Genomic DNA, 23,054 nt, shown 5'->3' with positions numbered 1-23,054 from the left:
AAAGGTCATATTGCTTGGTTAATACTGGTAGGTTTTGCTCTTTTCATAGTGACCTCAAATTAAAAAAAATTCTTCTAAAAACAATATGGAGATTTACAAACCATGAAGGTACCCCATATGTGTTCAGTTTACAACACAGTTTAGTTTACTTAGCATGGATCAAGTGTCAAACTGTGCTGGTCTGGGACACAATGACAGTGTTGAGCTGTTCCACTCCTGCTCCATCTGGGAGCTGCAAAAACATCTTGTAGTTTTTTATTTCCCTCAAGCCTTTTGAGAAGCTTTCGCTTTGTCTCTCTTCTCATCTCCTGATGGAGGCCAAATAAGTTCAAACCTCTCAGGTGAGGCTGGCTGAAGGCTGACAGGGGGTGAGTTCTTGGCAGGTTTCCCACAGGACTTTGTGGGAACCACTCAAGCAGGTTTCAGCAAACTGCTCCAGTTTTGAAGCAGCTGTTATCGGGCTGCAAAATCTGATGAAACTGCTTGGCTTTTCCTGAGGAAATCTGGATGTGAAGGATAATTGTTTAACCCTTACTTGCTGTAGTGTTGGAAGAATTTATAGCCCTAAATACTTCTACTTTCATTACACCAACATAAATCAGGAACTTGGTCTCTCCACTCACCAGAGAAGGAGCAGACACAGCATTCACATTCAGAGCACAGACTGCAGGGTGGTTTCAAGTGCCTGAGATGGGTTTAAAATCCAGTCTGGCTACTTAGGGGTGATTGTAGGCAAGTGCAGGTGAACCAGGCTGAAGGAAAATACCAGCTCCCATTGCTTTGGGGACAGAGTAGCCTGCTCACTGCAGTCTGCAGCCCAGCCAGAGAGTGACTTGCCCAAGGTCATGCAGATAGACCATGGCAGAGCAGGAAAACAAAGCTGGATATATGAAGTCTTGATGAAGATTTTTGAGACACTTCCTAGAGAAACATTGCTCATGCTTTCCTCAGTTCAGGACATAAAAAAGATGTTCCTATGCTTGGGGTCTGGACTGTGCCCTAACTTGCACAAACTGGGCAAATCTATGCCGAGCACTCACTGTCAGTCATCAAACTGTTAAATCTCAAGTTTTGGCAAATATTAGCTTTGTTTTTGTCAGTTGAGACTTCCAGAACAGTGACTGGGCATGACTTGGGAGACAGCATGGGAAAGAATCCACTCCGGCTTGGTAAATCCACTCCATCCTGCTGATAACAGTGTGTGGTGTTCTTAGAAGTAAGCACATTGTGCCCCTGCCTCCAGGGCTAAAATGTGGTCTGAGGCACAGTTCATTTGTTGGTATAAACAGAATTATTGATTACCTGAGGATTACTGTTTGTGTACTATGAAATATGAGGGAAGAGATTGCTTTTTGACCCTGATTCGCCTATAACCACAGAAAATTTGCTGTCCTGTTCCAGAAAAAGCCCAAATAAAACCCAAATAAAAGTAATGAAAGCTATTTCTAACATAGTTTTTATATGGAAGGAAAAAAAAAAAACATAAAAACATTTTTTCAGGTATTTCATCTTTATTGTTTCTTTGTTGCTTTTCATGTTTATTTGGTACTTTGTCTGAGAAAAGATAGTAGCTGAGAACTTGCCTGTCTGAGATCAAAATAAATATGACAACTGCTGGTTTAAATAAACCTTTTCAGCAGATTGGTTCCTGTAATATTGCCTTCAATTAATTAAGTATCAGTCATTTATGAACACTAGGCGAAATAGGAGCCAATAAACCAGAAATCTCTATTACCACATTTGTGATAAACACATCAGCTGGATATTGAATCTGCTTTTGCTTAGGCTGAAGCATTACTTGCATTCACTTAACATCTTGAAACCTCTAATTGCAGTTTTGCTACTGGCCAGATTCTCAATTTTTCTCACATTAACAGCTGTACTTTTAAACGAGTCTCGCTCCATTTGCATTTGTGGAGTCTTTCTGGCTGCTCTAAGATTAATCCATCCTCAGATGCCCCTGAGGGGGACACCTCTATGGGACAGAGAAGATTTGAAACCAGAGCCCATCTCCATCAGAGTAGGAATCTATGCACTGATAATATCCACAAAGTGATTATCCCTTCATAAAACCACTTAAGAGTGTAAGATTGCCCTAACTCCAACGAGCAGATGCTTCCTCAGAAGCAGTGTGGCTCTGCACCCATTTGTGCCACCACCTGTCCCAATCCAAGCATGTGCTTCAGGATTTTGTGAAGTGCTCTGTGGCTGGAAAAAGCTACCAAGTCAAAGCAAAATAATAAAACATGTGCAGGGAGAAGATCAGAAGAGGGAGGCTGGAGGCTGCAGATAGTTTTAATCTCGCAGATGAAGACAGGATGGGGCAGACTGAGCTCAGAATAGCTGCTCAGTAGCATGAAAGCAAGTGGAAAATGTTTGAAGCCTAGAAGCATCTTCTGGCTCACAGATTAGGAAAGTAATTTGGGGGGAAAAACACACTTTTACCCTTCCAACTGTGTTTCCATACTGTCCAGCAGCACTGGGGATGGCTCCTGACCCTCCTCACCTGGATGGGCTGCTGGAGCTGTGCCTTTGCTGGGAGATGTCTCTGCGGATATCAGCTTTTGAGGATGTGATCAGGCACCTGTCTGTTCAGTTTGGGCAAGAAAATAAGTGTTTCCTTGCATTTTTAGGAGAATTCTCCATTCCTCCCTTTGCTTAAGTATATTAGGAAAGGTCTCTGCCTTGCCTCTGATAGACCAAGTATTAAGATAACTCTCCTCCTGTAAAGGAAGGCCAGACTATGAGCCCTGACTGCACTGGGAGCATGAAACTGGGTTAACATGTACCAGGACAAGCCACTCCAAGGAAACAAACAGCAGAAAGGCAGCAGAGACCTAACAAAACGAGTGTTTGGGTGTTCTTTTTCAGTTGCCATTCCTCAGTTCAGAACTTAGTTCCTTGTCAGTCTCTGAGGGACATTCCACCTTCAGCTGACAGGGGTGTAGAGAGCAAGTTCCTTGGCTGTGGGGCTCATTCCTTCCCATCCAGCAGCTGAGAGCTCTGACCATGTAGAAGACTGCAAAGAAAGTATTCTCCATTGACCTTTTGGATGACCTTGGTTGTCTGCTTCCTGCCTTTCCCTCCCAGATATTCCACTTTTAGTTTTGTCAGCACTTGCAGGGGGACATGGCCTTTTGTGCAGTGCCAGGCCTTGATGTGAATAATAATAAAGAAGCAATTGGAAGGTTGTTTAGGAGGAGAGAAGAGCAAGATGCAATTACAAACCCCTTCTGCTAGTGATAATGGCTCATCCCTGGGGATATGGGATGGATGTCATCTGCTTGACAAAGGGAGAAAGCCCAGCAGAACTTTGCCATTTTCCTAAAAAAGACAGTTCTCTGTGGACATAAAAACCCATTTATTTCCTTTACTAAATATTTGGTTAAGGCTTGTCAATGTTTCTGCACTGACATGGTATCTTCTTCTAACAGTCATCCCTATGTTTTTCCAAAAGGTCTTTGTAGCCCCTTACTGCACTGGCTGTGTGAGCTCTTGGAGGGATCTGAACTTCTGTCTTCAGATTACAGCAGATGGGTATTCTTGGTATCTGTAACAAGAATTAAACAAATTCACCCAGCAAGCCAGGAGAATAAAATTTATTAACGTTTGTAAAGAAGGCATAACATATTCTCAGAGAAGGAGAGGAGAGGAGAGGAGAGGAGAGGAGAGGAGATCCTTATATGCGGTAGAAGTGACAGGAACCTTGTAAGGACAAAATTAGATTGATAAATACGGCCAAGAAGAAGTTCTTAGATTATTTGTCATCCTTTTTATATATGTGGGTATGCATTTACAGGAATATCTTAGCTGGTAAACAATGATGTAGGTAAGGCTGGGGTAGGCATTTGGAAAACAGTAATCTCAGAGCAAAACCCATATTAAACCTTTTCAGACATTGAGATAAAAGACCTCTATGCATTGGTTGTTACAAAAGGACCTGCTGGCTGGTTTTCTAAGAGAAGTGAATTGAGTTGGGAAAATCGTGATCTTGCATTTGTATTGAAAGCTTTTAATTTATGCAGGCCCCACATCCACTGCCCCTTCATACTGCAAACAGTGAGACGTAGCTGGAACTTGAGCTGTAAAACAGCTTTAAATACAAATGAAAATCTTCAACAATGTAGGAAAGCAGATACTCTGAGTGATGGAGAGGGGAAGAAAACTAGAGGCCGAAGGAGCAAGCTATGAAGTCTCCTATACCTCTTTTTCTCACTGTATGTGTCCTGTTCTCTGTTTTCCCACCTGCCAAGGGGTGAGGTGCTCGTGTGGGGAACAGGCAGAAAAAGAAGTTCTTGGAAGTGAGGCTGTGAAGCATCCTACAAAGGGAGAGAGCAGTGACCAAGCTCCTGAGCATTGCAGAGATGATCACATGTCACTGCCCTAGCCCTGGACCCAGTGGGAGTGAATTGGCCTCACTTTTACACTGGTCAGGCCACTCAAGAGCAGGAGCTTAAGGTGACGTGCTGGAGATCTCTGATGACACTCACAAAGGTGAACTGGTGGCAGTGGGAAGATTTCCATCTAAAAAGGTTCACTGTGGGATCAGCTCAAGGGCAAACTGGCAATCGCTTTTTTGGTGGCAGCTCTGGTATGAAATTTTGCTGAAGTTCTTTTTCTTCTCCTTAGCACTGCTCATACATTGGTAGGCAATTCCAACTCAACAATATTCCTGCATGCCCAGCAGCAGCTCTGCAAGACACCAGACAGCCTTCACAGCTGTGAGCTGGCCAGATCAGCTTTTCTCCCCGGTTTTATGTTTTGCCACCAAGCACACCCTCCTCCAGTCCACTCTTGCCAGCAAACTGGCATCACAGACAGGGTGAGCATGAGCTGTGAGACTGGCATGTCACTACCTGGCTAATTTGCAGAAAGTTTTGGTCTGATAATGATCTCTAGCTAAAAAATTAGTTGGCACTACATGCATGTGACATTTCCTGAGTATGCATGATGGCAAATATTTTGGTGTCTTGCAGACCAATTAGTCTTTAAAAATTACACAAGCCCTTAAAGCTGGCTTGCCTGTCCAGAGGGCATCTGAAAAGGTAAAGGGCAGTCCTGCCTTCCTGCCCCCACACCTTTGAAGGCAACAGACACCACTGAGACTCCTAGTGCAATGCAGTGTAAGCAAAGAGGATTAAAGATCCATCTCCGCCCTGCCACAGTTATTTCCTTGTGCTAATTGTGGGACACCTTGGAGGGCCCATTAAATACTTCCACAGGGAAGCCCAAACACCTGACACGTATCTCCCACAACATGTAAGGATTAACACCACCTACATGGCCGGTTCTGGGGCACCAAAGCCTTGTGCCCAAGTTTGGCCCTGAAACAAGAAAGAAAAGCTTCTGTTACACTTTGTGTAATTGCTTCCCTCAGCATTACACGGGCGTTGTCATCCTGATGGGCCGGTGTTATTCTTGCCACATGCATGGTGCATTTTTGCACATGTGCCAACATCTTCCTAAAGGGTGTTATGATTCAGCAGTGGCCATGGAGGGTTTTGGTGCTTCTGTTCTAAATGCTGAATTACCTGGACTAAATTATGCATTACCTGGATGGCCCAAAAATCTTCAGCTGCATCGTTTTCTATCTGAACTTACAGTACTCTTGAAACCAAAAGCATTTTTGAAACAATGTCCACCCTGCCCCTAATTTTGTTTCAAAGCACGGAAAGATAAAAGCAGGTTCCTACAGTCTCTTTTTGACATGCCTCTAACAAAATGTTCCCAGTTTTTTGTATTAAAAGGGGTCATTCTAGGTAGTCTTCAAAATTATTTCAAAAATATTTTTCTGTCACGTTATGCTTTAGATTAGAAAATAAAGGAGGAAAAAAACCAAAGTCACTTTAAGAGGAAATTTTTCCTATATTCAAACTCTAGGGAAGGAAAATCACAGCAAAATAAATTCAGCTGGCTGGCTGAGGACACAGCCCAGTGCCCCTGCACATGAATTTACCCACCAGGAGGGTGCTCTGGCTCTCATTAATGCAGTTTTACACTGAAGACCAAGGCGCTGTATCTATGAGACAAGTGATCCTGGCTTCCAGTTTTCCAAGCCCGTCTAGTTTGTAAAAAATTGTGCCGTTCATTAGGAAGAAAGATGTTGTTAGCAGTATTTCATTATGCAATTCCATCTCTTTGACAGAATCTGTGACTTAAATATAAATCAAGCCATTTTTCAGGATGATTTCATAGTGCAGATTTAAATACATTAAATAAATACATTAACAAAGTTGGTGCTGAGTAGATGCAACATGGAAATATTCATGCGCGTTTTTCCCTTAAAATTCACAGTTTGGTTTGTTCATGTTCTTGACTCTTTGAGTGAGGTTTTATTCACAGATAAGCACAAAACACCCCCCAAAAGAGATTTTACCATATAAACTTTTGCATCCAGATGACAAACCCGCTTCTCTTCAGGAATGCCTGGAATACGTGATAATAAATATTCTTACAGTGGTGTTTCTTTGTTAACTAACCTTAATTGTCCTGTCCATAACTGATTTTCCCGCTGTAGAAAACATTGGTCACCCTGTTGGTGCACAACAGATTTGTCATTGTAAATGGCATAGAAATTTGAGACAACCGCAGAGAAATGTGAACATTTCTGAAGACTTACAAATGACTCTCCACTCTTTTCTATCCCCAGGCTTCAAGATTAGCACGAGCATTAGGTTTTAGGTAGATACCCTAAAATAAATTTCACAAGCTTGACAAGCTTAAGAGCTCCCCTGGTCTCATAAAGCATTTCATTCTTGGTTTTGGGAATTCAATTTTAAAGAAAAGGGTGGCTTTCTTTTTTTTTTTTTTAATACTCCTAAAAGAATAAAGCCTGTATCCGTACAACTTTTACAATCTTCTTGCCTTAATGATTAGATTTTGGAAGTGGGAGAAGGAGGACATCCTTGAAGGGAAATTTGTCTCATATAAATGTCAAATGCTGTAATTGCATATGATCCATGTTTTTTTCATCACAACATTCACCTCAAAAGGCAAGTTAAAACAGATCATTTGTCACTACTTAACAGATCTGAACAAAGCTCCTTTAGGAGCTATTCTGATACTTCCATTGTGGAAAACCCGACTGCATTTTAAAACAGTAAAAATAACAAAGAAAAATAAGGAAGAATGGGTTATGTTTTCATTTCCTTTACAGCAGCTAAAGAAAAGATAACCAGCATAGGGAATAGTCCAGGATGAAGCTCAAAAAACTCAGGTTCATGCCTAAACTATTTGAACTGTCTTTTCCCACAGCCTCTTCAATGAGGATATAACAAACACAAAGGAGAAAATTCCAGATGTTTGGTAAAGGAGCAGTTTGGTGTGTGGAATGGCGATTTTGGTGCAGGGCATTCAGGAATTCATATTCTGCTGTGACTTCTCCTTTACAATGATTTTTCCCATCATAAAGGAGGGCTGTGGTGCTGCTGGAGAAATTCAAAGAGCTGTTGGAGTTTTATGAGACTCTTCCATGTAACATCAAGAGGTCAAATACATAAAAGGTTTATAAGGTCAGTCTAAACCATTCCCTGGCCTGTGCAGGATTATGAGGAAACCCTAATAGAGAAATTAATTCAGATTGGCTTGGATGGGAAATCAGTCATGTGGGTTGGAAACTGGCTGAAAGATTGTAAACGAGGAATCATGATAAATGATAATGTAATAAGTTTATGGAAGGTATCTTGCAGGGTATCTGGAGAATTTGTGTTAGGTCTGGTCTCATCTAACATCTCTATTAATTATCAGGAAATGGAATTGAATTGCACAGGAATGAAGTTCACAGATAATATAAGGCAAGGAGGACATGTCAGCAGCAACTGAATCACAGAATTTACACAGACAGATCCAGAGCAGTTAGAAAGCTGAGCAGAAAATAATACCATTTGCTGAAGAGCTTTGTTTGCATTCTGGTGCCTAAAGGGCAACATAGGGTCTTCCTTTGGAACTGATTCATGTTAGCTGAGTTCTGCCAATCTCCAAGTGAAGCTGCAGCACTTAAATGACATGACCAAGGTCAAACACAAAGTTGATGTTGAAGTTGGAGTTTTGCAGCCCCCAGAGAAAAGGCGCTTGCTTTTACCTTTGACTCTGACACTGCTTTGCAAGTACAGACATTTCAGTACTCTATGTTCTCCTTCCTCCTTCACCTTCTTGCAGATCAAGCCCAGCAGGACACACACAGCTCCCTGTGTAGAGCTTGAACAGTGCTTTGGAGGCTGCAGAGGATGTGTGAAATCATCAGGGAAGCCTTGATGGAATTTTGCTTCTCTTTGTTCCTTTTGTTTTGTTCCTTTCTAGAATGAAACAAGTCCTCTTCTGGAGTTTTGTGCTGACTGTGGATTTTTAATGCGTGATTTGATTTGGATTTGGATGATTTGTAAAAGTCCTTTTGCCATGTTCTGCATTGTTTGATTGTTCCCCAGCACTTCAAATTTGAAAATCCTCATACCCCTAATGTCATAAATTGGCTTCATTTTGTCCCTGTTGAATTTTGCAATTTCTTAATTGTATTCTGGTTGTGCCAGTGGAAAATTATGGTAGCAGACAGTCCCAAAACTTAGTTGAACAGGATAGTTATGAAGTATTCAGCTGGATCATATCCTGTTTCTTGTCCAACTTGAGTGTGATTGCAGAACGATTGTCTAGGAAATGGCTGCAGATGTTTGTGAAAAGAATTGTGGGGTCAGGCCATTTCTTCTCCTCTTTTTGTCCACAATGTCAGGGCGTTTGCTGCAGAGGATGGGGCCTGGTCTGGTCTTCAGGGTCAGGCTGGGACCCTTCCAATGAGGGTCTGTGGTGGAGCAATTTGTGGGTGCTCATGCAGAGAGTCACAATAGCAACACATCTGTTTCCTCTAATATGAGCCCTTTCCTATCCAGCATCTCATCTAAACTGAGCCCAGTGTTCAATCAGAGGATAGAAGGGTGAACTTCCAGGAATAATTAATTTCAGTTTTTCTAAACGTCTACATCAGGACAGGAGAAACTCACCACTCGAAGACATTATGGACCAGAGAAATAATAGTCATATTATGTATTAATCTTTCAGATGGTTAAAATTAGGTGAGGTGAATGCCACTATACTTTTATTTCAAATCACCCAAAAAAAAAAAGTTCTGTGATTTCTGTAAGCATGAGGATATGCTAAATCTAGAGATCTTTACAGAAAAGGCTCATGTCAGATGAAGATTTTCCAAAAAATCCAAGGGAATAATCTGTATTTGCACTAACATGAGAAAAAACCTACCAGAATAATTTCACAAGGAAAATCAAGGCTCCTTCTCAAGTCCATTGCAACTTTTTCTCACTCTAAATCTCTGATAGGGCTTTGAAAAACTCTTTTTGGAAATTATTATTAGACAGTTGCAAAAGAACTAAAATACATTAATCTGAATAAGGAATTAGCTCCCATTGAAGGAACTGGAATTAAATGCCATCCTCATCCAAAATAGATTGCCAGATATTGGCAGTTTATTGCAGCAGGGAGACAGAGATTTTGCAGAGTACTAAGAAGACAAATGCTGAAATTCCATCATCTGGAAGTGCTTTACCATCTGATTACTCTTTGGCTTACACTACCAGAATTTTTCCCTAAATATTTGCTTGAAATCCAAAGGTGGTTAGATACCACAAGGTCCCACTATCTGCAACATTTTTGTTTTAGAATTAAAAGTCCAATCCTTCCTGTTCTGCCAGAACCAAAACCTTTCCAAATAGACTATATTAATATAAGATTGAAAAATCACTTTGCACAGCAGGTGATTTTGAAAAAAACTTTTTTGTTTTTTAATAGATATGGCATTACAGTAACTGTAAAATGTATATTTTTTTTTTGAGAAAAGCTTTGATGTATTCTAAGGAAACATCTGAAATAAGTTGAAAATATGTTTATTAATACTAATATTATTTACAGAGAATTTCTGCATTTCTCCAGAAGTGCTTATACACAGTAATTAAATATTAATCTCACTTTGTATCTTGAGCTCATTCTTAACAGCAGCACTACATTAATGTATACATCTAGGAATACACATAAACTAACTTCAAGTATTTTATGAAGGTACATAAACTAAGCTTTGGGGCATTGTAGGCTTTAGGAGGACTAAAATCCCTAACAATGAGATTCAGTCCATTTAAGATAAAAATTGCCCTCCAGAGGTGCCCTGTTTTCCTGCAGCAGCCAGTGAAGTAGTCCTGACATTTTCACAGTAGTCCTGACATTCCCAACCTGGTGCCTTGGTCAGGCAGCCTCGCTCAGGAACTCAGAGCCTCAGTTGTGGCTTCTCATGCTTTGTTCTGGCTGAAGAGGCACATCCAAATCAGAAACTCTCCTTGAAGATAACAGGGATTGTGTATCCAGAGTAAGGACAAATACTCAGCTGTAAAATATAGCCACCTTCAGGTGTGGCACAGCTGATATCACCACCAGACTGGGGGGTCTGAGCAGAGAAAATTAAAGAAACCTTCTGCCAGATGGCAGCAAGGAGGGCACGAGGGGATTAAATGTTTGGTTTTCCATTTTTTGGGTTTTTTCTCTTTTTCACCTCCTGTTCAGTTTGCATAAACCTGGATTATTTTTCCAATCCATTTCACCACACACCACATGAGCAGCTGCTCCCAGGCTTGGCAGGGAGGAGATGCAAGCTTAGGACAGAGAGGAAAGGGCCGTCTCCTTTGGCAGCAACACCAGTTCACACTGAGAAATACAGCTACTAAAGAAAGTCCAGCACCAGAATGGGAAGATTTGTGGAGCACAGGCAGATTCTCCAGCTGTGTGTTTGCACACCTTGCACAGCAGAGTCCTGGGCCAGAACCTCACTGGTGACCAATGATTATGGTCTGAACCAAGACCTCGGCATCTGCTGGACTTTTGTTGTGTCATCCCAGTCCTCCACAGCACAGAGGCTGCATTGAGATAATTTTCCAGGCATGCAGACCTTGTTCAGTGGCACCCCCTGCAATCTCTAGGTGAAGGGTTTGGGGTGATGTAAAATTTCCTGATTGTCTCACACTGTTGTGTATCACGGGCATATCACTGCAATGTACCCTGTGCTGAGATGGTGCAGGTAACCCTCTTCCACAGAGTATGACTGAGAAAATACAGAAATCCAACCCTCCTAATGTCAGTGAACTTCCAGTGGAAGAGCTCTGCAGTCATCAGAGGCAATGGGAAGCCTAAAGTGGAGAATCATAGAATTATTTGGGTTGGAAAGAACAACAAGTCCAACAATTAACCCAACACTGCCACGTCCACCACTAAACCATGTCCTCAGATAGCACACCTACAATTCCACATTGATGCCATGGCATGATGTGGCATTCCATGCCATGATGCTGTGGGCTTTACTTTTTTAACTGGGATAGGAATTAAAGAAGACCTGCTAGAGGATTGCACGACACCACCTTCATCTCTATGGGCTACTAAGAACACAAGATTTTACCATGAAGGTACACATTACAAGGTGATCTTGAGACAGAATTTACAAATATAAAAGCCACCTGCTGATGTTCAAATGTGGGTGTCAAAAATCTCTATGAATGTACTGAGTTAAAAAGTACCCTGGGTGGGAGTTAGCAGAACCCCAGCTTTAGTTAGATTTTAATGCATAAACACAGGCTTACTTAAATGCCTCATTCCCACTCCCCCTTCCCAGATCCTTGTCCAGCACCATGAAAAAAGAAAAAAGAATAAAAAGGAAAGCATCTGAAAGTAGACATTTTTTTGGCTCTCTCCAGCTAACAAATGGCCAAACTCATTAAAACCCAGTGTGTGCTGGAGAGAAGGGAGGGATGCTTCACGGTAGAGAAATTGCTGCACAATGCCAAATTTGAGAATAATAAAAAAAGAGGGGAAACTGATTAATTATCTCTTAGAAAAGAGGAATTTTCAGTTAGAAGTGTTAAGTGTCCTCAGCTGTATCTGCTTTGTGCAGTGCCTTGTTATATCTTACTGAGCATTGTGAGAGTAGAAGTCCCTGCTAGGACTTGGATAAGAGCACAGCAGCATCTTGTATTCAAAGGCTGGTTTTAGCTAATCCAGTTACCTGTAAATTAACCTCAAAACCATTCTAACCTCAAAATCTTTCCACATCATACTTGGCTCTGTCTGATTCTCAGTTACTCCTTTTCTTCCTGCCTTTGATAGAACATTTTTGCAGTGTTTCAGTACTTTGGCTGCTGGTCCCTGGAGAAAAGAGGATGAGCAGAGACAGATAAAATTAAAGAGATGTTTGCCAACATAAAACATAATTTAAAAAGAAAAAAGCACTCTTTTTGATGTCATTATTGAAACTTCAGATTGTAAAAGCTTAAATGATTCCTGTGGATCTACTTTACTGCTCACTTTTTATTCTCTGCTATTTGTTTTTTAACATTTCCTTTAAATGGAGTAATAAAACCAGGCAAATCCAATCCCTTTCACTTTCTGGCAGGTTTCCTTCCTATTTCTTCTGTGTATTGGACTTCAAGTGATGTAAAGAAAGCAATTAGAAGAGGCACACAGTGGGATGCTCACAATGCAAGAGGGCCCACAAATATGTCAGTGAAAATCTGTATCCTCTCTTTAGAATCTCCTGTTAGGGACAGTCACTGGATCCCATTCTCATCCCCCCAGATCTCTTTAGCTTGGGCTTATGGAGTATAGGATGAAGTTTTTCATGCTATTTTATGTCTTTTGCTTTTGCTGATATGGAAAGAAGGCAAGAAAGAAGGCTTTCTGGTGTATTCTGCTGTCTTTTTTAATTTAGTAATTAGGATCTTGTTTAATCTATATCTACATGGACCTGAAGAAATCTTAAGATTAAATATTCCCAAGAGATGGAAAGAATTTTGGTCAAATGTCCTGTTTACTCCATTTGGAGAAATGCGAGAGTCTCTTGAGATAACAAAACTGTTGAATTTCACTGGGGTACAAAGATAGCTTTAATTCATTAATTCCCTTACTTTTTGTTGCTAATATCTTTCAAATCACTGCACATTTATGAGAAGAATTTATCTATTAAAAAATCGAACCATTCTATTTTTCCTCTTCCTTCCAAGCAGCTTATTTCATTCCTTTTTTTTTTGTTGAAAAGCTGGAAAATCAACAATACTCTGAAACTCCCAAAGGCATCTTCCATCTGCGCCATGGAAGACACTGTCTTGGTGCACCATAGTTTAGAAATGGACAGAGAGTGAAAATTGGGCTAGATGGAGCACTGGTTTGTAGTGAAAAAACACTTTTTTTTAACACTCATTGCAATTTTCTTCCTTTCCTTTGAACATTTTTAATATTGCGCTTAAGCTGTGGAGGAAATTAGAGTTAATATAGAGCATTCATTGATTAAAAGTACTCACTATATAGATTCATAGAGTCTGCCAAACATGACAAACAGTAAATGCATTCTTCAGACACATTCCTGCATATGTCAGTGAGAGTGTTTAACTGTATATATCCAAATATTGGTGTTTTATGCAATTCCCTCGAGGCACTGCTGTCAATGACTCATTCCTATGTTTCTCCTTGGCACAAAAAAATCCTTTTGGGATGAAGAGCAGCTGTGGGCAAGACCTCAGAGACAAGCACCTTTTTCTTTTTTTAATTGTACCTGGGCAGTTTTAATGGCTTAGCAACTTGGCAGAGGCTTAAATGTTTTCTCAGTTTACATAGGCGGAGAGTCACAGCTCTACCAGGCAATGCAGGAGCTTGGATTTCCCCTCACCTGGCATCTCCTTGCAAAAGTTCTGATCTGCACTGGCTACTTTTACCATCATCTTTGATTCTGGAGGATTTAGGGGCCAGATGCAGCCATACCTTTGCTCGGTGATTCCTCCACTGGCAGGGACAGGCTGTGAAAAGCAGAGGCTGGTCCCAAGGTTCTGCCTTGAGGGCTTGTGATCCTGGGCAGGGCAGAGCACAGACTCCAAGGTCAGTGAATGGTGAGGGGGGAGCAGGAGCTCTGTGCCTGTTGGAAACAAGAGGACACTCATGTTTTAATATCTGACCTGGGTGCCTTCTAATACCTTATCCAGGGTAACCTATGACTTCAGAGGTCCTGCTGACACAGATATCCTGTGAAAGGTGAACTTGTGTCACCTACAAACCTTTCTGAGTCACCCATCTTCCTCCTGAGCAAGCCATCCCAGTGTCCCCAGGCTGCTGGGCATCCAAAGAGAGCTGTGACCTTCACCCCTGCACCCATCTCATGAGACTGGGGTGCTGACACCAGCTCACCTGCCTGACCAGTCTGTGCCAAAGCTGTCTCACTGCTGTGCCTGTGTCCTGCTCCTGATGGAGGGCAGAGAAGAAAAAGGGAGAGAGATCAGCTGTAGCCCAAAATTATTCCCCAGCGCTTGCAGTTCTCCTTGTGCTGTCTGTGACCACACACCTCCCCTCCCCCCCCCCCATCTCCCAGCACCCTTCCCACCTAGGGAGATGAATGATCACAGCCCACGTGGGTATTGCTCATCAGCTTCAAGGACACCACAGTGTCCTTGGGTGCACGGGTGCTGTTCAGGACAGCTGGGGACAAAGCTCTGCTGGGCAGTTAATCTATTCCTCTTTTCCAAAAGGATCTGGGATGGGATCTGAGATGGACTGAATGGGAATCTGACCTTGTTGATGAAGGGATCAGTTGAGCAACGAAGAGCTTGATGATAGGACAAAGAATGATGGGGGGTTGCAAAGGATGTAAAGATGAAATACAGCTAGGAGGGAAGTGGAGTGAAGCTGGTGTAGGAGGGAGAGAGCTTATCTCGTATTTTCTTCCCAGAGGGATGTGCAAGGGAAGAAGAAGGTGATGTTAGAGCCTTTTTTCTTTCCCTTCTGTCCTTCCCTTGCCTTGAGAGATGCCAGTTGAGGGTGATGTGACACAGGGACAGCTTGTCCAAAGAGATGGTGGATGCCTCATTCCTAGAAAGATTCATGCCCAGGCTGGACGTGGCTGAGCAATGTGACCTAGATGAAGATGTTCCTGCTCATTGCAGGGGGTTCATCCACGTGACCTTCAAAGGTCCCTTCAAACCCTGATCACACTGTGATTCTCAGAAAACCTGACAGGGTGACACTGAAGGAACAAGGTGAGGAGCACCACTCAGAAACAACCTGAAGCTCTTCCAAAGAGAAAAGCTCTCTAATGGCAATCACACTTTGCTATTGCACACTTATGAATTCTTCCATAATTTGATTTACTTCTAGGGATATTTCTCTTATTCTCTGTTATTAAACTACAATATATGCCTCTTTAAACACTTTTCATCTGTTCTTGCTTCTTTTATGCTCCCTTTTGGGTGCTCTCACTTAAAAATCACCCTAGAAGTCCATGATTTCCCTGGGAAGGGGCTGAAGGGCTGTGGGTTTGTTAACCAGCAGGACATGTCTTTGAAGGGGCTGGCATGAACCATGTCTGCCATTGTCATTACAAGGCAGGTCAGGCAGTTTTTAGCATAATAAAATCTGGGGCCAAGTCTCCAGTAATCTCATGCCTCTGCTTTAAGGAGAGAGAGACAGGCAACTGCAGAGAACAAATATGCTTCTGACCTGTACCTCAGGACGCAGCAGTTCATCCTTTAGATGTGCTTGATTCTTTACAGTGACTATAAACCAAATTTTCTTGGCCAGCTGGTGAGCTGAGCCTCATCATTGCTGGGTAGCCAGAAATAAATGAATTCTTCTTTATTGCAGCAGGGACAATTACTTCCTGGATAACGTCTCATGGCCACTTTCATACAATTCATTTTTGCTGTGTGAACAGACCCCTTGGCCATGGCTCTGTCCCTGTTCCCAGCCAGACAAGGTGCAGCTCCACCTCAAATGTGCTGCCCTCAGTGTTCACCTGCTCTGGATACTCCCTCCATCCTTCATCCATACAGAACAGCTGCACAGCAAACAGTGCAGGAGCACCTACACAGCTGCAAGGGCAGGAAAACTGCTACATGAAAATGTGGGAAAATGCTGACATGAATCAGCATTACGTGCTTTGTTCTGGAAAGGAATGCTGCAAGAATTTTTGGTAATGGGTGGCTGTGTAACAAGGATCGACTGGTACAAGATCTCCATGCATAACTGTACTACTGTGCTAGGGACAGGGACAGAAAAATCTGTTTGATTGAGGAGAAAAAACCTTCCTCCAAAGTTTTACAGTGAGGCTGAAAGGAACATGAGCAGCCCAATATGTTAAACCCTAAATGAAAGGGGATTTAAATTTTTTATTACTTTTTTTTTTTTACTTTGAAAATTGGCAGCTGGTTGAAAAGCAACTTGCTTCTGTGGTTTTTAGCATAATACTTTCTGTGACCTACAGTAGAGTAGGAATGTCCTTATCAGAGGGAGAAACAACTGCATTGGTTTCATTAGGATGTTTATCACACAATGTATTTCAGCAGACATTCCTGGTTGCCCTCTGTCGAAGAGTTTAAGCTTTTAAGATAAAATAGCATGCAAGCAGGATGGCATGCTTTATCCTAACATTTCTATAATGTACCTTGATAATGATCTATCACTCCAGCTGATGAGAGGAAGCAGTTAAAGAAAAATAAAAATAGAGATAGGTTTGCTGGCTAAGGTCCTGCAGGTGTACATGAATGAGAGTGAACAAGCAGTAAGGAACAAGGGCTCCTTTCCTCATTGACAGAGATCTGAAAAGAGTTTTAAAACCCTCACCAGCCCAACCTCTGCTAATCAAGGTGCTAAGGAGGTAGAAGCCATGCCCTCTCAAAAATAGCTCAAACCCTCCCTTTTTCCTGTGAGAGGAAAGCCAGAGGAGTCTGATGCCATTTGGAGCAGAGATCAACGATAGAATAATTTGTTTTCAAAAAGACCTCTAAGATCACCAAGTCCAACCATTGAGTTGCCACCACTAGGCCCACCACTAAACCCTATCCCTCAGGGTTTTGGAGTGCCAATCCCCACAGCTGGCCCTCCCTGCCATTCTCTGCACTGACTACAACCCCTTTCTTCCTAACTTAGAGTAATTTTGGACAAAGAAAACCCCCCAGCAGAGGGCAAGGCCCTGCCCAGGGCTGGTGCTGCGGTGACCACATGGAACCCCCAGGTGGGAGCTGGGCCTGCAGCAGCTACACTGAAATTATCAAGGAAACAAAAAAATGGCCACAGGTAATTTTAGTATTGGGAGAGTATTTCTAGTGTCCCTCTGGGCTGCGTGCTGAGAGGATCTGTGCCTACTACTATTATCACTAGCAGAAGATATTTAGCTCAGTAGGAGCAGCTGGTTTCCTTTAACCTGAGAGGCCCTCAGCTCTGGAGCAAGTCGAACTTCCCATGCCACTTGTTAGCAAATTAAGGGTCCAAGCATCCTTTACAGATAAGTTTCCAGCCTAAAACATAGTAGGGGTTTATTCTGTACCCATTCATTCACAATTAGTGAATCATGCTGCTGAACAAACAAGGAGTTTGGATTTTCAACCACAAGCAAGGTCAGGTCTGCATCGACACAGGTGGCAAAGTCCATCATGCTGGGGGAAAAGGAAGGTGAAGCTGTTCATGTCTCTCATCTTAGCTCTCATTCTCCTCCCTTTCAGAGTCTAAATATATCAAATGGCTTTGAGGCAACTAGAAAAAGAGAAGAGAGAACACAAAAAACAATTTAATAATGTCCATTGAAGCAAAGAATTTTGCTTGCCCCCTGTTTTAGATGAAATATCACATGCCCCAGCAGGTGATCTATATTTCATTGCATCTTTAAAGATACTCAGGTCTGGAGAGAATTATCTGCCATCAGAATCTGGAAGAATAGACACTGTTAAGACTTCATCAGATATTTTTTTTAAATTAAAAAAGAAAAGAAAGAGAAAGACACGTAGACACAGCCTGAGAATTTGAAACAAGATTCCAAGCATGCAAATGACCTTGCTAAAGCCAATTAGCATCTTCTGTTGTACGTCCTCTGGAGATACATGGGTATAAAATAATGTACAACCAATAACTATTATTATTACCTATTTTGGGGGGTTTCTTCTTCTGTATATAGTATCAAAGAGTAGCAGCAGACGTAGGTAAACAGTGTAAGGGGTCTGTAGTCTAAAACATCAAAACATGTTATGAAAAAAACAGCAGCATGTAGGTATATACCAGGAAGGATGCACTAATTATCAGCAGAAAGCACCTTTTTTTCTATTAAGAACTATGTGGAATCTTATTCAAAACCTGCCTGGCTCTTCAGGCATCACTTACACAAGTCGTTTTGGGAACATTTTGTCTCCCAGACCCTAGGCTTAGTTCAGGAGCTTAGCCCTGCATGCCTTGTTCTTTCACTCAGTTGGTCCTGGAGGACAACGGAGAACTTGGGGCAGTGGATAACTCCTCTGAAGCTCCCATGGGACACCAAGAACAGGTAGGTCCCTGCCTTGGACTCTGGGAGGTGCTGAAATTCATGTTAGCAGCACTGGGTCTCTATTTTCCTACACATCAGTTGTTATTCATAAAATGGGGTGAACAAAAGACTGTGTTCCTCCTAATTTCTTCTCTAGGATTGTAACCACTGCAGAGAAGCTGTGGCTGCCCCAACCCTGGACCTTTTCAAGGACAGGTTGGACAAGGTCTTTAACAATCTGGACTAGTAGAAGGTGTCCCTGCCCATGGCAAGGGGCTTGGAAAGAGATGATTTTTAAGGTCCCTTCCAATCCAAGCTGTTCTATGATTCTGTTATTCTCCAAGAGCTGTATCAGAGAAAAGCCCCATTTGCCCAAGTACTGTGGTGCCATGTTCATGGTTAACTGCAGCAAAGGCAAAACCCTTGCTTAGATAGGAAACAGTTTGCCTCCAGAAAGAAGGAAACAGACAATATGTTCTCACAGCAATCCGGCGCCTGTGATTTCCTCAATTCCATCTGAAAGCTTACTCTCTATTTTGCTGACATATGAGCTGGGTGCCCTATTGTACATCAGTGTAAAAAATCGCTGTTATCTGCTGTTTCACAGGAGATACAGCAGAACATGACTTATTTGTGCCTGCTCTGCTGCCTCCTTTGAAATGTTGCCGTCGCTCGCTGCACCCTCTGCAGGGGAAGGCAGATGGTCATCACAAAGTTTCCCATAACCTTGCCGTGCCTGCTGCATAGTGAATCAATGAAACCTGAATTACAGTGCTCTGCCTGGGCTGGGAGCTGTGCTGCTAGAGAATCCTGCAGCGCCTGCAAGCCTCTGAATGTCAGCTCTGCCCAGACACTGAGGAAATGGGAAATTTCTCTCCAAAATTTCAAAGCGGTGCCAAGTGGGGATTTTTAGCTGCAAAGTTGCATCCAGTGTGAGCCAGGACTGCATTGCTCAAGCCTTAATTACCAGCTTGGAAATGCACTTTTTGTGAGTGTTTGAGCGTTAGGTGTGACCTCTCCTTAGAGAGAGTAGGAATAAAAAATCCTAACAGGATTCGAGCATGAAATGCTGGGGGTGAGGATTTTTTGGAGTCTGAACAGCAGCAGCTGCCCCTCTGTGCTAGCTGTTTCTGCTTATGTGACATTTGCAATGAGGCTCCAGGTGATTTGGGAAGCTGGCACTAGACTGCAGTTCACCTTTTGTGTCAGCTCGTGCCAGGATACCCTTGCCAGAAGCCGCTATTTTGGTGGGAAATAACAACTGGGAATAGGGAAAAAAATGAACTTCTGAAAAGCACTTTGTCACATTCCCTGGGCTGTGTCAGGCAAAGCTGGGAACAGCATGAGCTCCTGCCATGAAAGTAGGCATAGGGAGAAATTTCTCAGTGGGAGGATTACCTCCTTTACATACCTGATTGAAGGCAAGGTGAGTACATAAAACATTTTAAACAGTCTCCCAATTTCTGCTATTTATTTGCTCTGAGTCAACATGCTGGAAGACATCTAAATTTTATAAAGCCTCATTTTGCTGATTTTTCCTTAGGATGGGGATCATTGCTATGAGCAGGTGTGGCAATTTCAGATAATAACATGCATGCAGCACAGGTGCTTCTACAAATGGGTAAAGCTGGATGCAGTACATGTTAAAGTGTCTCTCCCAAATGGTTCTGGCCTTTTGCAGATGACTGCTTCCATGTGTGCGTGTGGAGGGCAGAGCCTCTCCCAAATTCAAGCTTTCAGCTTATTCCAGTAGTGTGTCTAGGCAAAGAATGTTATCTCATATAAGAAAGCACTGCTGCAAGGTACTTTAGATATCAATGTCTTGATAATTTTGTTTTTATTAAATACTAGAGGAATAAATCTGAAAACTTATAATTTATGTTGAGGAGAAAGCAAAACATTACTTGGTGTGCAAAAGACAATCCCTGGATTTATAATTTTTGATCAAAGAGATTACTTGTGCTGGGACAGTTTTATCATTGAGTCTGATTCCTCAGTTTGCAACTGGATTTCATCTTCTAAACCAACACAGGCTTCCTCTGTCTTGGAATGGGCACATACATCCTGCAACCAGTGGCTTCACAGAGAGGACCTTTCTTACAGGACCTTTCTTATTAAATCCTTCCAACAATAAAAGAAAAAAAAATAATGGAGCCAGATAAATTTACAGAAAACAATGGCCTGCTCTTTATAACAGACAGAGGCTGAGTGGACTTGTGTCCTTTACTGATTGTCACAGAGTTTGATATGTCCTAGCATTTACTGAAATAAGTGAGACCAGAGTAAGGTTTATACTCTTGAAATGTATAAAAAACACAAATCCTGGTTAAATTTAGGCTTAAGGTAGGTTATTTTCTCTGTGCCACTGATATAAATCCATGAAATCTCAAGTTAACAATTCAAAACATCTGACTTTAATTATATTTTTCTGGAGACAGAATAGCTATTAAACTTTGTGGATCTGTCTGTATCCTGAGGAATCAGAATTAATTTGCTGTACATTTCCAACTTCTAAAAATCATTTCCAATGTGTCAAGAAATCACAAATCATGCAGAAATTATTTTTCATCTCAAACTTTTTGTAGTAATTGGAGATTTGTCATTGTCCATCAGTTAAATGTGGAAGGTCATCCTCTCCCATGGGGTGAGGAGCTTGCATGCAACAATTTGGTCCTGGATATCTGGGAATTCCTGACACTGCAATGAACTGGGAATTCCTGAACTGCAGCACAGAAATGCAGATGAGCCTACAATGAGTAAGACAGAGTTGTGGCAGGGAGCAGGGACAGATCCCAAAGCCCAGGGAGGTGAATGGCAGGGCTCTTGTTGAGTGCAGTAGTGTCTGAGCAGAGCTCTTGGCATGTCTGTGAGAGGAGACAGAGTCTATCTCTGCATCACATCATAAGCACGATAACCACACGCTCATCTTTTCTGCTTTCTCTCCCAGGATGGAAGGAGCAGTTTCATTGGCCACCAGCTTGGAGGGGTAATGGAAGTGCCAAACAGCAAGGACCAGAGAGTCAAATCAGCCAGAGCCATCCAAATCACTTACTACCTCCAAACGTATGGCTCTGTCACCCAGGACCTGATTGGGGAGAAGTGGGAGAGCGAATTCTGTAAACTGATGCACAAGATGCAGCTGGATCACCAGGATCTGCAGCTCTACTCATTAGCATCCTTTAGCCTCTGGAAGGACTTTCACCAGACCAGTCTCTTGGCCAGGGGCAAGATTTTGGTGAGCCTGATGCTGATTCTCCTGACTGCTACCCTCTCAAGCTCCATGAAGGACTGTCTGCGTAGCAAACCTTTCCTGGGACTCCTGGGAGTGCTCACTATCTGTATTTCCAGTGTCACTGCGGCAGGGATATTTTTCATTACTGATGGAAAATATAATTCTACTCTGTTGGGAATCCCTTTCTTCGCTATGGGTAATTATTTATCTTCATAATAATAGGATTAACATAGTTTAATGACAGAATTGTAAATTACATCCTGGGTTATAAAGTGCAGATTTTACTTTGAGTGAAAGTCTAAGTCATTTTCATCTTTCTAAATTGACCTGTGCCTTGCCAAAAAAAAAAGAAAAAAAAAAAAAAAAAGAAAAATTGAAACAAAACAAAGCAGTAGCAATAATAAAAAGCAAATTGCATTCTTGGAATCTCAGCCAACATGAGAGAGGGGTAGTTCTATTGATCTCTGTTACAGAATGAAGGAGAAATTGTTATTGAAAACTAGTCAGCTCAGCAGACAAATGGATATGTGTTGACCCAACTTTGATGGGAGGCCAGCCAAAAGAGTAAGTTAAACAGGAGGGTACCAAGGAAGGGCAGATTTTAACATCCTTCCCAAGAAGGGCTTTTCTTCGAGCTCTGCCTCAAGAGGGAGAGGTTGGTGTAAGAATAAGATTGATGGACTTTATCTCAGAGAGGAGATTACAGTTGTGGTACTTGCCAGGCTGTGAGCACAGGGGCCTGTCAGGATCCGTGGCGCATAATCCCTTGGTTTGTGAAATCCCAGATCAGCTGCACAGATTTCCTCTGCGTGGCACCCAGACAGGGGAAGGTGTGGAAGAAGAACAAATGTAATACCCAGATCTTTAGGCAGAAGAATTACTTTCAATCAGTTGCTTTCTGGTACTGTTTGGTTCCAAGCACTTCCGGTACATCCATGTGGTTGATGAGTTTGCTGAGAAGTTGCATTGGAAAGGCAGAAGGAAAGGTGCCCAGCTCAGCCATGAAGGCAGCATTTTTTAGTGCCCTCACATCCAAGTTTGTTAAAGTTTTGCCATACCATGAGTCTGAACCCCAGTGACAACTCTGTGCAAAATCTCAGTGGTGGCAGCCCAGAACTAAACGTCTTCATGCTTGATTTCAGGTGGCAGAGAATCTTCCCTGTGGCCAGAGCTCTGCATTTTAACAGCTAATTTCTTAAGTGCCATTCATGATTCTAGTCCTCAAATCAAGTACTGTGTTATGGTAAGAGTCAACTAAATATGCAAAGTCACAAGCCAGAGTCAAGGTTTAAAAAAAGGTCTTATACTTTCCTTAAAACCTCAGTCTCCCAAAAGACCATATTTTCTTATCTTCCCTTAAGAAAACTCCTGTGGGTGTATGCATCCCCAGTCCCAACCTCCTATTTAATCTAGCCCCTAATAATGCATATGTGTCACTAAACAAAAGGGCAGAGCTGCGGAGTCATCAGTCCTGCTCTCAGAATCTCTGGAGCAGCTACATAAGGTGGGAAGGAC

At 42.2% G+C, this 23,054-nt stretch overlaps 1 protein-coding gene across 2 annotated transcripts in view; it reads left to right on the top strand.

The window, feature by feature from the left end:
- Positions 1-23,054, top strand: part of PTCHD4 (patched domain containing 4) — an 80,295-nt gene that overhangs the window by 3,485 nt on the left and 53,756 nt on the right. For both annotated transcript variants that reach the window (XM_041421481.1, XM_041421470.1), the window contains exon 2: positions 21,255-21,735. In XM_041421481.1, coding sequence (XP_041277415.1) covers positions 21,255-21,735 — 481 coding nt within the window. The remainder of the gene's footprint in view (positions 1-21,254; positions 21,736-23,054) is intronic.

Source organism: Onychostruthus taczanowskii, unplaced genomic scaffold (genome assembly GCF_017590055.1).
Source record: "Onychostruthus taczanowskii isolate IOZ18803 unplaced genomic scaffold, ASM1759005v1 scaffold11, whole genome shotgun sequence".
Lineage (NCBI taxonomy): Eukaryota > Metazoa > Chordata > Aves > Passeriformes > Passeridae > Onychostruthus > Onychostruthus taczanowskii.
This window is presented reverse-complemented; position numbering and strand designations above follow the sequence as displayed.